The 15603-nt window shown below is 44.1% G+C and overlaps 1 protein-coding gene across 1 annotated transcript in view; it reads left to right on the forward strand.

Annotated features, from left to right (window-relative positions):
• LOC111981742 (rap guanine nucleotide exchange factor 6-like) overlaps positions 1-15603 on the forward strand; it is a 167581-nt gene that overhangs the window by 22339 nt on the left and 129639 nt on the right. The window contains 2 exon segments of the mRNA XM_070449279.1: positions 5602-5672; positions 7851-7907. Of these exon segments, the coding sequence (XP_070305380.1) occupies positions 5602-5672; positions 7851-7907 (128 nt within the window).

Genomic DNA, 15603 nt, shown 5'->3' on the forward strand with positions numbered 1-15603 from the left:
TTGATTGAAGTTTTAGAAGTCTATGGAAATGTCCAGGAGGATGTTTATTCTGCAACCTGAATGGCTGTGCTGTGGTGTTATGTACAATGCCCTCCTCTGTAAGGTCTACATACTGTACATTTTATGTAGGCTTGGAAGACCATTTGAACTCTAGTCTACAGACCAGGGTGGTGCTTCTGTAGCGAGAAAGAGCTTGCTTGTAATTATTGCACAGGGTCACCTGAGGAGCAGGCAGCCTATGTGCCAGAAGGTGGCAGCAACACTGTACCTGCATGTCACTCTGTTCTACACATAGAAACAAAAGGACATTGCTTACATTTGCTGTTCAATTGTATGATCCCATTTGCAAGATTGCTGCTGTCCTTTTGCAGCTTCTTGTGTTTTATGTTTAGGCCCACTTTGATTGATGAAAAATAATTAAATAGGCAATCCTAATCTTTTACCACATCATTTTTGTCAAGCATAGGCCTAAGTGAAATGAAGAACATTATTTTGTTATCGTTGTACATTTGATTTAGTGTAAACTAACATGTTGGAAAATGGTATGTTTTGACAGTTCAGATGATCGTATGTGCAGTTTGTGATACGCTATTTGTCTGTAGTTAGCTGGTGATGTGTTTTAATGGATGGTTCAACACTCTGATGATGTCACATGTCACAGATGGGGTCAGGCCACTTTGTGAACCTCTAGGGAGACGATAGGTCAAAGGTCATCCTAGAGTGCTTCTTACGCCAACACAGTTAAAGTCAAAGAAGCAGGGTGGGGGTGAGTTACATTTAAATAGCCTACAGAATTGGAATGTGTCTATTGCATGAATTTATTTAGATTAGGCTAATTGAAACATAATTAACCCCCTCACCCTGCAAAGCAGCCTTGTCAGTACAGGAGAGCTGGACTTTGACTGTAGTGTGATTGAGTTACAGCACTCCATGGGGGAGACAGACAATTTTATTGAAAAGGTTCACGCTGGTGATTCTGACATCCTGTCTGGGGCTATTGATGATCAGTTTCAGTCTGATCAATGACTGAAGGGGAGCAGAGTAAAAACTTTTTTTTTTTGTTGCCATGATGAGATGGGGTGGACTCTGGAAAGGAGGCCAGTTGTAGACCTAAGCCTATAGACATCAGTGTTTTAAATGTAGGCGACCATTGGCCTTGCCTTGCCTTGCCCCCCCCCCCCCCAGTGAGAGGAAGCGCAAAGTGGCGCCTGCATATTGAGTGGACCCCTATCCCTGCCCCAGGTCATGTGGGACACATTGACTGTAGGGGACAGGGGTCTGTCTGGCATGACCTGAACACACTACTGGCCTCAGTCACCTCTGGGTCCTGGCCCGGCCGGCCCCATACTGCACTCACTGGCCTTGTTCCAAATGGTACCCCGTTCCCTATATAGRGCACTACTTTTGYCCAGATCCATATGGGCCCTGTTAAAAAMTAGTTTCCTACTTAGGGAYTAGGGTCCAAATTGGAACTCAACCGCTGCGCTCACCCGGCCGACTCCTCTGGCCTCAGAAAGAATAGTGCTTGCCACAGCAGAAGCTGCTCTCGCTAACCCWGTTAGCTCTGAGGGAAAGTCAATACGGTTTTAGTAGCTCGAAGACGTCGGTGTACAGTAAGTATGCTGCTGCCAGTGTTTTCAAGAATTGTAGTTTTCTTCCGAGCTATAAGTGGGGCAGGCCTAGGGCTATTTCATACAGACAGTGCTGCGAATGAATTGTYCCGTGGTGTGCGTTTTCAGGTCGTCATTTGGCATCTTCTCCCTATCCAATTCAGTGGTGCTTGTGTTTTAAAGCCGATGGATGAAGAGGTCTACTTTTCAACATGAGGTAATATAGTCTAAAAATACAGGCTTGCCTGTAAATCTCTGGTCATAAGGGTTATAGGAGGAAGACCGGGAACCCCTCCTAGCAGTTTCCTTGAACAAGACCCTCATAAGGAACACAGATCTTACTAGATAATATAGGGCCAGGGGTTTTTCACTGGTCAGGTCACATGGTCAGGAAATAAGCCTAACTTCTAAAGAATAGCCAAGTACAGCCCTGTCTGGAAGAAGTATTTTTCTATCCAGACTATGACTGAGTTGATGACAGACTTGTGTCCAGATTACTCCATGTACAGACTATCAGGAGGAGGGTTGGGGCTCAGTCACACTGTAGGTCAGGGGTCGGTAACAGGCCAAAACCGGCCTGCAACTTTATTTTTTACCCAACAGTTTTTAGTTAAAAAAAAATACTTACAGTACCAGTAAAGTTTAGACAGCTACTGCTASTCATTCAAGGGTTTTTCTTTATTTTTACTATTTTCTACATTGTAGAATAATAGTGAAGACATCAAAACTATGAAATAACACATATGAAATCATGTCGTAACCAAAAAAGTGTTAAACAAATCAAAATATATTTTATATTTGAGATTCTTCAAAGTAGCCACTCTTTTCCTTGATGACAGAGTTGCACACTCTTGGCATTCTCTCAACGAGCTTCATGAGGAATGCTTTTCCAATAGTCTTGAAGGAGTTCCCACATATGCTGAGCACTTTTCTTCACTCTGCGGTCCAACTCATCCCATAACCATCTCAATTGGGTTGAGGTCGGGTGATTGTGGAGGCCAGGACATCTGATGCAGCACTCCATCACTCTCTTTCTTTGTCAAATAGCCCTTACACAGCCTGGAGGTGTGTTTTGGGTCATTGTTTTGGGTCATAGTCCCACTAAGCGCAAACCAGATGGGATGATGTATCGCTGCAGAATGCTGTGGTAGCCATGCTGGTTAGGTGTGCCTTGAATTCTAAATAAATCACTGACCGTGTCACCAGCAAAGCACCATCACACCTCCTCCTCCATGCTTCATGGTGGGAACCACACATGCAGAGATCATCCATTCGCCTTCTCTGCCTCTCACAAAGACACAGAGGTTGGAACCAAAAATCTCCAATTTGGACTCATCAGACCAAAGGACAGATTTCCACCGGTCAAATGTGTTTCTTGGCCCAAGCAAGTCTCTTCTTCTTATTGGTGTCCTTTAGTAGTGGTTTCTTTGCAGCAATTCGACCATGAATGCATAATTCACGCAGTCTCCTCTGAACAGTTGATATTGAGATGTGTCTGTTACTTGAATTCTGTGAAGCATTTATTTGGGCTGCAATCTGAGGTGCAGTTAACTCTAATGAACTTATCCTCCGCTGCAGAGGTAACTCTGGGTCCTCATGTGGCGGTCCTCATGAGAGCCAGTTTCATCATAGCGCTTGATGGTTTTTGCGACTGCACTTGAAGAAACATTCAATGTTCTTGACATTTTCCGAATTGACTGACCTTCATGTCATAAAGTAATGATGGACTGTCATTTCTCTTTGCTTATTTGGGCTGTTCTTGCCATATTATGTACTTGGTATTTTACAAAATAGGGCTATCTTCTGTTTACCACCCCTACCTTGTTACAACACAACTGATTAGCTCAAACGCATTAAGAAGGAAAGAAATTCCACAAATGAACTTTTAACAAGCACACCTGTTAATTGAAATGCATTCCAGGTTACTTCCTAATGAAGCTGGTTGAGAGAATGTCAAGAGTGTGCTAAGCTGTCATCAAGGCAAAGGGTGGCTACTTTGAAGAATCTCAAATATAAAATATATCCCATATGTGTTATTTCATAGTTTTGATGTCTTCACTATTATTCTACAATGTAGAAAATAGTAAAAATAAAGAAAAACCCTTGAATGAGTAGGTGTGTCCAAACTTTTAACTGGTACTGTATAGAAAATACAATCTCTTTTTGGGCATAGTTGTGGTCAATTTGTTGTGTACAAATTATTATAATTATGTTCCGGCCATCTGCTCRGACTAAAATTGGCCCGCGGCTGAGTCTAGTTACCTACCCCTGCAATAGGTGGACTCCCTCCACCTGTTCTTCCTGATTTTTCCTTTGTGTGAAGTAGAAGGAAGGAGTATAGAGTGACCGACAGTCAGAGGGTTTCTATCAGCAAATCCTAGCTGGCCTCTGGTTTTGAGGCCAGATGAGCTCTCCCAGGAAGCGTTAGCGGAAGGAGAGGCTAAATGCTGAGGAGCCCAGCATGCCATGGCTCTGATGTTGTTGTTGTTGTTATTCATGGTTAAACCCCACGCACACGGACAGGAGGTCTATGCTGTACACCCACACACACAGTCACTCACTTCTACCCCTCCCTGTATTTATTACAGTCTCCTGTGTCACATTCCAGCTTTGCCTGGTGTTTTCCTTTTTACTGACTCTTGTGTGTTTTCTGCAGGATCTGTCTATTCAACACTGAGAAATTATTTTGTGTCCACGGAGGAGCTGGGCGATATGGACAAAAATCCCTATTGCGATTTAAATTGGCCGAATTGCTGTGATAATGATGAATAAAACGATATGTTTATAACATTCTTTAGTTTGTTATTATCCTTTAAACTACTACTACAACTGTAATGGTTGTAGCCATCCAGTGTCCCATTTAACAATCACCTAATATTAGCAAAAGGCCTGCGATAAGTGATCGGTATGGCCTGTGTCCGATATTTTTCGGTTTATCGTCCCAGCTGTATTACACTGCGCGCGCGCACACACACACACACACATCTGAGTACGGTACACCATGACTCGCTCAGCAAATACGCTAGGATGTCCACAAAGACAAAAACCCAGAGGTTTAATACTATTAATGAATTTGTCCCTCAGCAGTCTCAGCTAACTAGCACTTGCTGTTTTGCTGCCACACACATCGGTGTGTGTGTGTGTGTGTGTGTGTGTGTGTGTGTGTGTGTGTGTGTGTGTGTGTGTGCGCGCGCGCGCTTGGCTGAAGTCACTGAGGGAGTGTGCCACACCTGTTAATGTTAGTTGCCCGTAGGCTCAATAGCTCCTCTTGTCCTACCACACCATATGGTCGCATGGAAGTTTCCACATGCGTTCTTCAGGCTTTCTGRTCTTAATGTTTGAACAGCTGTGTTTGATAGGACTCTGTTTTTAAGGGCTTTGTGTGTCAGTGAGTGTTTGTCGCTCCGGATTAAATTTGTCAATTTGATAGGAAACATGTTTTTACGCAATGGGCCTAAATTCCTCAAGGAAAATGGACATTCGCTCGTGCCCTTGGTCTGGTTTGCATAGTGCTGAGTTGACACAAAAATCATGTACAAAGGTTAATTTATTCCCTAGTTAAGCAGCCAGAGGTTAATCTTTTACGAGCGTTGTGCTGCTCTGATATGGGATGGCTGTATGTGTGTTCTGTGTGTCTTGTGAAAAACGMTTGATTGACAGTCATTTGGTAATCCGTACAAATCCTCCAGCGTTTTGAGACTCTTTGGTCAATCCTGACTGAGAGCCTGCGTGCCCAAACATGTTGCGCCGTCATTCAATACATATCTGAGAGTATTAGGCCTATAGTGTACATGTGACTTACGCTTTTAGGTCTCCAGTTCCTGCTTTAGAGTAAGAGACCTTTTTGGCAAACCAACCACAGCCTGACCCTGAGCTGCATTTCTCAAGTCTTTCAATTGTCAATCAACCTGTGTTGCCTTGCCTCTGGGTGAGGTGAGATGTCTGTTTTGAACCTTTTTTTAAGTGTATTTTTTTATCTCGCCCCCTCCAGGACCTGCACACCGTTTACTGTCACCTCTACCACATGGATGTCCTGTCCCACCTCAGGGAGCACCAGCTCAGGTCAGATTTACCTCCGTCCAACCATTACACCAGAACACCCACCCTGCTAAAGCTGCCTACACCACATCTTCGAGTAGGAGCGCTGATCTAGGATCAGTTTGTCCTTTTTTAAAACATCATGAATGAGATTGGGCTTTTCTACATGGTCGGGAGGGGGGGACCTGATTCTAGATCAGCACTCCTTCTCTGATTCAGAGGCATTATGAATACAGGCCCAGGTGTGGAAGCTGCAACTAGTGTTCWGTGACTCATCCACATGACCTTTCCAGTCCAATCTCCTGTTCATACATAGGACAGAGTTGACTTGCMCACACTGGGGACGGCGTGCAGGCCAGGCCACGCAGCCATACACCACTGAGACATTAACCACAACCATTCCACGTAATCAACACTCGGATATGAGAGCTGTCAGTCTGGTTGTGGTCATGTATATGAACTGATCGTCTGTAAGTTGGTAGAGTCTGAACTAGTGATGCTAGAAAAAATAGATGCAGTTACATATCGGGATATTCTTTTTGACGATATATTGTATTGTTTTGACAATATTGCAATATTATTTTTCCGCTAGTCGGCTGTACCTGCGCCAAATCTCCAGCGTTTTTTCCCTTCATAGCTTGTTCTCCATCTTCTTTTTAAATAGGGAGCCAATTTGTTTTCAGCACTTTTATTTCTCTGACTGATCCAAACTAGTTTTATCATGGCTCTCTCTTGTCCCTCTTTAGCAGATATGGTGAGTAATGTGTTTGGAACACCGAATTGCAATAAAATCACAGTATTAAATCGCAATACATATCGTATCGGCACCAACGTATTGTGATAATATTGTATTGTGAGGTCCCAGGCATTTCTCAGCCCTAATCCGCATAAAATAGACCAGTGGCTGTTGCTTAAATTCAACTGAATTTATAAACAGAACTYACTTTATGAATATTTCTTTTGATCGGTAGGGCTGAAAAAGTTGGTGGTGTCGTATGAAATGGTACTASAGTATTCTAAAATGTTGGCGTCATAAGTTTCATGACAGTTTGGCACCGTGATATTACCGTGGTGCTGGTATACCAGGCAACACTACTCACGATAAGATATGTATTGCGATTTCTTACGATTCTATATGTATTGTGATTTGATACTGTGATTTTTTTTTATTGCGATTCGATCTTTCAAACATATTGCTCACCGTATGTCTGCTGCAGAGGGACGAGAGTTTTGATCAGTCATGGAAATAAATGTGCTGAAGACGATTTGGCTCCTTATTTAAAAAGACGGAGAACAATCTATGCAGAGTTTTGGTGCAAGTACATCCAACTAGTGCCAAAATAATATTGTGATATTGTCAAAACGATACATATCGTGATATTATTTTTAACAATATATTGTAACTATGTAATTTGTTTCCCCCATCACTAATCTGAACTGATGATGCATAAACGTGTAATGTATAAAGCTGATAATGTAGGAAATGTATGTATGGACTGATAACGTATGAACTAGTAGTGTCTGAGCTAAGTGTTTTTTCACGTCGCTAATGTCCAATCAGTGGAGAGAAAGAAAAAAAATATATGTGTGTGTGTGTGTGTACACACATATACACACATATACACACACACACACACACACACACACACACACACACACACACATATATATATATATATATTTTTCTTTCTCTCCACTGATTGGACTTTATTTCAGTGTAAATTGAAACGACTAAAACCAGATATAAAGTATGAAGATATGATAACGGGCCTACATATTTTTCAGCAATATAATCTTTGAGAATCAACAATCACCAAAATAAAAGCTACACATTCAAGGAGAATTGAAAATTCCAAAATCAATGAAATTAGCAGTATTGATTTTGTTATTATGTTTGAGCAAAAGAACACAGCATTATCCATGGCAAAATGTGTAGAATTGTAGGATATTAGCTTTTAAACTGCAAAAATGTCTCACAGCTCCATGGAGAAATTCAGAATWGCAGGAAATTGGTTTAAAATTGCAAGAAGTTATCTACACCTCCAGAAAAAACCTGTCGTGTGTGTAAACGTATAATCTATGACACTGATAATATATGAACTGATCATGTATACGCGTATAATTTATAAAACTGGTAATGTATGAAACTGATAATGTATGCACTGGTAGTCATAATAAAGATGATGTTTTGTTGTTGTGCAGGTCGATGTGTACCTCAGCCAGGTATGAGAGACACGAAGCTAACCACGTCCTGTTCTAGTAAGTACACACACACACACACACACACACACACACACACACACACGTACAGGAAAACCTAAACATCTGCGTTGCTTCTCTTGAAGAACATTGCTTTCCTTTTCTGTTTGTCTGCAGCATCAAATACATTTATTGGTCGCGTACCCAGTTTTGATGATGGTAGTGTCCACCCACTCTGCCCAGGTGATGAAATTTCACTTATGTTATAAAATAGATTTTTTACCAAGGCAAATAAGATTCTTCATGTTCTGAATCATTCAGAGGGGTCTTACTTTAACATTTCATTTAACATTATATCCAAAAAGTCTGGACATGGGCACAGCTGTGGGTGCAGGTTTCTCGTAACAAATTTTTAGGATTTTATATTTTATGGTTGTTGTCTTCAAAGTTGTTTCCGCAGGTCGCAAAAAGTGAAATTCGCATGACACATGCTGAATTAAATGTAAAAGGCTTTGAAAATAACAAACTTGGTATACTTTCAGTGGTCCGTTGACATTTCAGAGTTACACTTGTTTTTGTGAAAGTCTAAGAAAAATAACAGGAGTTTCATATTAATTTGAAAAGTGTATACTAAAGTATGAAAATACTACGTCTCAATTTATATCCATCTTTCCTCTAATTTTATGTCCTGCGGATTTATTTTTAATTTTTTAATTACATTCTTTATTCACCCCTTTTTCTCCCCAAATTTTGTGGTGTCCAGTTGGTAGTTACAGTCTTGTCTCATCGCTGCAACTCCTGAGGCGAAGGTCGAGAGCRGTGCGTCCTCAAACACAACCCAGCCAAGCCGCACTGATTCTTTACACAATGCCCACTTAACCTGGACGCCAGCCGCACCAATGTGTCGGAAGAAAACACCATACACCTGGCGACCGTGTTAGCATGCACTGCGCCCGGGCTGCCGCAGGAGTCACTTGTGCGCGATGGGACAAGGACATCCCTGCCGGCCTAACGCGGACGACGCTGGGCCATTTGTGCGCCGCCCAGTGGGTCTCCTGGTCTCGGCCGGCTGCGAAAAAGCCTGGACTCGTACCCAGAATCTCTAGTGGCACAGCTAGCACTGCGATGTAGTGCTTTAGGCCACTGCGCCACTCGGGGGGGAATACGGAAATATCTAATTTACTTAACTATTCAGACCCTTTGCTATGAGACTCGAAATTGAGCACATGTGCATCCTGTTTCCGTTGATCATCCTTGAGATGTTTCTACAATTTGATTGGAGTCCAACTGTGGTAAATTGAATTGATTGGACATAATTTGGAAAGGCACATACCTGTCTGTATAAGGTCCCACAGTTGACAGTGCATGTCAGAACAAAAACCAAGCCATGAGGTCGAAGGAATTGTCTGTAGAGCTCCGAGACAGGATTGTGTTGAGGCACAGATCTGGGGAAGGCTACCAAAATGTTTCTGCAGCATTGAAGGTCCCAAGAACAGTGGCATCCATCATTCCTAAATGGAAGTTTTGAACCACCAAGACTCTTCCTAGAGCTGGCTGCCCGGCCAAACTGAGCAATTGGGGGAGAAGGGCCTTGGACAGGGGGGTGACCTAGAACCAGATGGTCACTCTGACAGAGCTCTAGATTTCCTCTGTGGAGATAGGAGAACCTTCCAGAAGGACAACCATCTCTGCAGCACTCAACCAATCAGGCCTTTGTGGCAGAGTGGCCAGACAGAAGCCACTCCTCAGTAAAAGGCACATGACAGCCCGCTTGGAGTTTGCCAAAAGGCACCTAAAAATAAGATTCTCTGGTCTGATGAAACCTAGATTAAACTCTTTGGCCTGAATGCCAAGCGTCACGTCTAGAGGAAACCTAGCACCATCCCTACGGTGAAGCATTGTGGTGGCAGCATCATGCTTTGGGGTTGTTTTTCAGCGACAGACTAGTCAGGATCGAGCGAATGATGAACGGAGCAAAGTACAGAGAGGTCCTTGATGAAAACCTGCGCCAGAGCGCTCAGGACCTCAGACTGGGGCGACAGTTCACCTTCCAACAAGACAACGACCCTAGGCACACACCCAAGACAATGCAGGAGTGGCTTCGGGACAGTCTCTGAATGTCCTTGAGTGGCCCAGCCAGAGCCTGGACTTGAACCCGATCTACCATCTCTGGAGAGACCTGAAAATGGCTGTGCTGCAACGCTCCCCATCCAACCTGACGAAGCTTGAAAGGATAATGGCAGAAACTCCCCAAATACAAGTGTGCCAAGCTTGTAGCATCATACCCAAGAAGACTTGATGCTGTATTCGTGGCCAAGGTACTTCAATAAAGTACTGAGAGACTGGACAACACCCTGTCGTATAATTCTCAACTCACCATCCCAAAGGCCGTACGTCTTTGTTTTCTTGTTGAACCCGTTCCTCTGACCTTGTAAGTTAGTTTTTTATGCCCCCTACAAACATTCGCAGGGCCGAAAAGCAAAACAAGGTGAAGTTAACTTAACACGACCCTGCATCACACAGGAAGCGGCGCCACGCAGGTCCTTAATCCAGGCACTTTGTCATCTCCCGTCTGAGTATCCGGATTTACTGCCAACTTCGGCTGGCTGGGCCTCCCTTCCTTGTTGCCAATTTAAACCCCTACAACTCATCCAGAACGCCGCAAGCCCGTCTTGGTGTTCAACCTTCCCAAGTTCTCTCACGTCACCCCGCTCCTCCGCTTCTCTCCACTGGCTTACAGTTGAAGCTCGCATCCGCTACCAAGACCCACTGGGCTTGCCTACGCGACTGGAGGGAACGGCACCTCGCGTACCTTCAGGCTCTGATTCAGCCCTACACCCAAAACAACGGCACTGGCGTTCATCCACCTCTTGCCTGCCTCGCCTACCCTACCTCTGAGGAAGTACATTCCCGCTCAGACCCAGTCAAAAACTGTCGCTGCCTCTGGCAACCCCAATGGTGGAACCAAACTCCCTCACGACCCAGGTCAGCGGATCCAATCAACACCGTTCCGGAGACACCTGAACCCCACCTCTTTAACGAATACTGAATAGGATAAAATAATCCTCCTAAACCCCCCCCTCCCCCTAAAAAGATTTAGATGCCACTAGGTAAAGTGTTGGTTCCACTGTATCATAAGGTGAATGCACCAATTTGTAAGCGCCTGTGATAAGACGCGTCTCTAAATGACTTAAAATGTAAAATGTAAAAGAAAACCATTTAGTAACAACACTACCCGTCATGGATTAAAAATCCTGCAGCACACCAAGTGCCCCCTGCCAAGCCCACGCGCATGCCAGCCTAATCTGAAGTTGCCAAGACCATCTGGCATGCATCCAGAGAGAATGAGAAGGTCATGTGGTTCTGATGAACAAAAATAGAGCTTTGTGTTCCCTAAACTCCACTTGCCGTTTTATGGGGCAGAGATAGGGAGTGAGTACAACCCCAGAAACACCATCCCAACCTGAAGCATGGAGGTGGGAAACATCATTTCTTTGGGGATGCTTTTCTGCAAAAGGGACCAGACGGACTGCCACCGTATTAAGGAGGCATGGATGGCCAATGTATCGCGAGGATCTCGCCAAACAAACCTCCTTCCCTCAGTAAGATGCATTAAGATGGGGTTGCGGCTGGGTCTTCCAGCATTACAAACGACCCGAAAAACACACAGCAGGGCAACTAAGATGCTCCTAAAAGCATTCTCAAGTTCCTGAGTGGCTTAGCCAGTCTCCAACCTAGAACCCATAGAAAATCTTTGCGAGGGAGCCTAACGTCTTGCATGTCCAGCGAACAGCCCCGAAACCGAAGGATCTGAGAAGAGAAGTCTGTAGGAGGATGCCAGGCAAAATCCCTGCCTGCTGCTGCGTCTGCAAAACCTCTCAGAACTACAGAAAACGTGATATCTCTGTAATGCAAACAAAGTTTCGTTACCAAATATTAAGTCTGCTTTCTGATGTATCAAATACTATGTCATGTCCAATAAAATGCAAATTAACCTTACTTAAAAATCATACAATTGATATCTGATTTTTGTTTAGATTCCATCTCTCACAGTTGAAAGTGTACGCTAGATTAAAAAATACAGACCCTACAGTGCCTTTGTAATAGAAACCTGCAAAATCGGCAAGGTATCAACTACCTTGTCTCCCCACTGTAAACGTTCGGTAGCCTAATTATAAACCAAAATACATTAGCAGGTTCACATGGGCTTTAGTATTTCATAGAATCCAGAAATTATTTTCCATAGCTGTTACACCTCCAGTAGACAGTATTAGAACGTTGTGTCAAAAGCAGTCGCTTGTTGGGTTGTGTTTCAGAGAGCCGCATGCTCTTGACCTTCGGACCTTCGCCTCTCCCGAGTCCGTACGGGATGCAGGCGATAGACAAACCGTAACTACTACCGATTGGATAGCACGAAATTAGCGAGGAGAAAAAAAAAAAAAAAAAAAAAAACTTAACCACCGCGTGCTGTCCCTGTCCAATTCTCTGCATCTCTCCTCAGAACCATCTTCTTGACCCTACCAGTCAGCTTCAAGAACGGGTCACTCACCGACTGCTCTCCCTCTCGTCCACAAGGCACTGCCAAAGCTGACTCTCTCTTATCTGTCTCATCCTCCTAGATCTATGCTCTTCAACACCTGCAACCCATCAGCTCTTTCATCTCCACCCTTTTGTTTTTTCTTTTTTTTGGCGGCGTCTCAGGCTCGCACACTCTTGATTGCATCCTACCTGGCAGACTGCTCCTTGGCACGATGGGTGGAACGAAACTCGCGTGTCTGCACCAACGTACATCACACTACTGTTGCCCCCCACGCTCTGTTAGTAAATCAAATTCACTCGACTTCATTTCCTCATCTGTCTATCTTACATTGCTATGCGATGCATCATCTCCCATCTGGACAATTGCAAACTCGCTTTTTGGCCTGGGCTCCTCCTGTGCCATCCAAAAACACCTGCAACACTTATACAGAACGCTGCCAGCACCCAACCTGGGTTCAACCCCAAGTTCTCCCATGTCACCCCACTCCTCCGCACACTCCACTGTTTGATCGAAGACTCAGCATCCACTTACAAGACCGTGGTGCTATGCCTACGGAGAGAGCAAGAGGACCCAACTGCCCCTCCCTACCTTTCACTTTGCCTAAAACCCGCACCCCAACCCGAGCACTCTGTTCTGCCACCTTCTGTCTCTAGCCCTCAACTCCCCCCCGGAGAGGGCAGCTCCCGCACAGTCCAACTCTTCTCTGTCCTGGCACCCCAATGGTGGAACTAGCTTCCCCCTGAAGCTAGGACAGCAGAGGACCATTTCCGAAACCCTACCTCTTTCATAGAGTATCTTAAATAATCCCACATGCACCCCCCCTCCCCCACCAGATTTCACTCCTTTTATCAATCATGTGATATCAGTGTCGCCACTCTGCCATTTCTTATGTACTGCGCCCCCAATACCACTGTATTCAAACCACGCTGAGCAGACCTTTGCTGATAGCGACTTTGCAAGCGTTAATAAAACTATGCCACTTATTGTACTTGCTATCTGAGAGCCTCTAGACTCGTGTCTTGTTACCCACCTATGATCTCCTTAAGTAATGAAATTCAACTCAATCTAAAGCTCGCTCTGGATAACAGCGTCTGCTAAATTACTCCATAACATGCGTTCTCTGAAAACATGTGGTTACATACAGACCCAATATACTAGCGCCGTTCTTTACCCACACTACATTATATATCCTTATGTACATCTATCCTACACTTGTGTGTATGAAGTAGTAGGTGAATTGTTAGGTTAGATGACTTGTGTATACTTGGCATGTCGAACTAGAAGCTACCAGAGCATCAAGAGCATTACCAAGCAACACTTCGCGAAAGAAAATCTGAACATACGCTGGGGAAGGGTATCAAAGTAATTAAGAAGTCGCGACACCTGGAAAGTCTTCGAGTGCTAAGGCGGGACGCCACTAACTCTCACACAAACTCTGGGCGCTACCATCGTACGAAGAACAGGAGGACGGTACAGGGGATGCAACCCCATCCACAGCCGGAGACCGAGAAGACTGAAAACAACTATCCATCTCTACAGAGGCCACCAGGGGACTGTATTTAACAGCCATCACAGGATTGAAAACTAGGTACGGTCATAACTACAATGCCAATAACGGAGACACAGCTAACATTGATCCAAATAACTAGGAATGTGCGGCAGACACGGAACGAGAAGAGACAGAAGACAAAGCGGAGTGATCGAGAAGAACTGAAAGAGGCGCAGTTTGCTGTGGCAGTATCGTCTACCTGGAAAACATGATTGCTTGAGTTGGTATTCACGCGTCATAAAGCGTAAGCTGTATTTACTTTTAAGAAACAACTTCTTGCAGACAGCATATAGCAGCAGCTTCTTCATAGAGATGAGGGACTGACTTATAATTAAATAATAAAGTCAGTCAAATAAAACAAATATACAGTTGCCTACACAAAGTATTCAAACGCCTCAAGTTCAGAGTAACGACACAAGCTCCAACATTCAAACTGTTCAGATGACACGAAGTACTCAAGCCGCCGGACCTATGTTACGTCTCTGCATTATTTGTGTATTTTCTACCTACTGTGTGCGTGCTCATGACTCAATATGATGCGACACGTTCTTACCGTTGTGAGGCTTTATTGGCGAAAAACAGGGCAAACTGTGGAGACAACAAGCGAGATAAGAACCAGCAAAGCGACACACACGATGTACCCTGCACTACAGAAGAATGGGCAAGAAAACACAAGCAATGGACATTAGATTCGGGCACAAAATCTGTCCATTTGCGTCTGATGAGTCCAAATCATTGATTCTTGGCGACACGCAGGTGGGGGAATGTGAAGGAACTGATAATCTCCGCATGCTGTATTTCCACCGTGAAGCATGGATGTGGTGTACTTTGCGGGTGACACTGTCAGCGATTATTTAAATCAACAACCTGCACCACGGATGGCTAACACAGCATTCCTGCAGCGATACGTCTCCCTTCTGGTTTGGCTAGTGGACATATCATGTTTTCAAACAGGACCCCAATGACCCCAACACACCTCCAGGCTGTGTAGGCTATTTGACCAACAAGGCAGTGCTGCATCAGATGACCTGGCCTCCACAATCCCCCGAACCTGAACCAATTAGATGTGGGGGGATGAGTTTGTGAACTGAACCAGGACGTGAAGGAAAGCAGCAAACAAGTGTTCCAGCATATGTGGGAACTCCTTCAAGACGTATGTTGGAAATAGGCATTCCATGTGTGTTTTGGTATTTCATAGTTATGTCTTTTCACCATTATTCTACAGATGTAGCAACAAATTGTGGTGGGAAGGAAACTTGAATGAGTAGGTGGGTGCGGTATAACTTTTTGATACGGTAGTGTAAGATATCACATTTACAAATATACCAGACCCTTTACTCACTACTTTATTGAAGTACCCTGCCACGAATACAGCATCAAGGTCTTCTTGGGTATATGCTACAAGCTTTGGCAACACTTGTATTTGGGGAGTTTCGCAGTTAAAAGTAACAAGCGGAAACGTTGATGAGTAGGTGGCTATAACTTTGACACGGTAGTGTAGATATCACATTTACATAAAGTATACAGGACCCTTTACTCAGGTGACCTCTTATTGAAGTACCTTGGCCACGAATACAGCTCAATGAGTAGGGTGTCTATAACTTCTTGACCGGTAGTGCTAGACTATCACATTACATAAGTATAACAGACCCTTTAACTCATACTAA

This window comes from Salvelinus sp. IW2-2015, linkage group LG20, assembly GCF_002910315.2.
Source record: "Salvelinus sp. IW2-2015 linkage group LG20, ASM291031v2, whole genome shotgun sequence".
Classification (NCBI taxonomy): Eukaryota; Metazoa; Chordata; class Actinopteri; order Salmoniformes; family Salmonidae; genus Salvelinus; species Salvelinus sp. IW2-2015.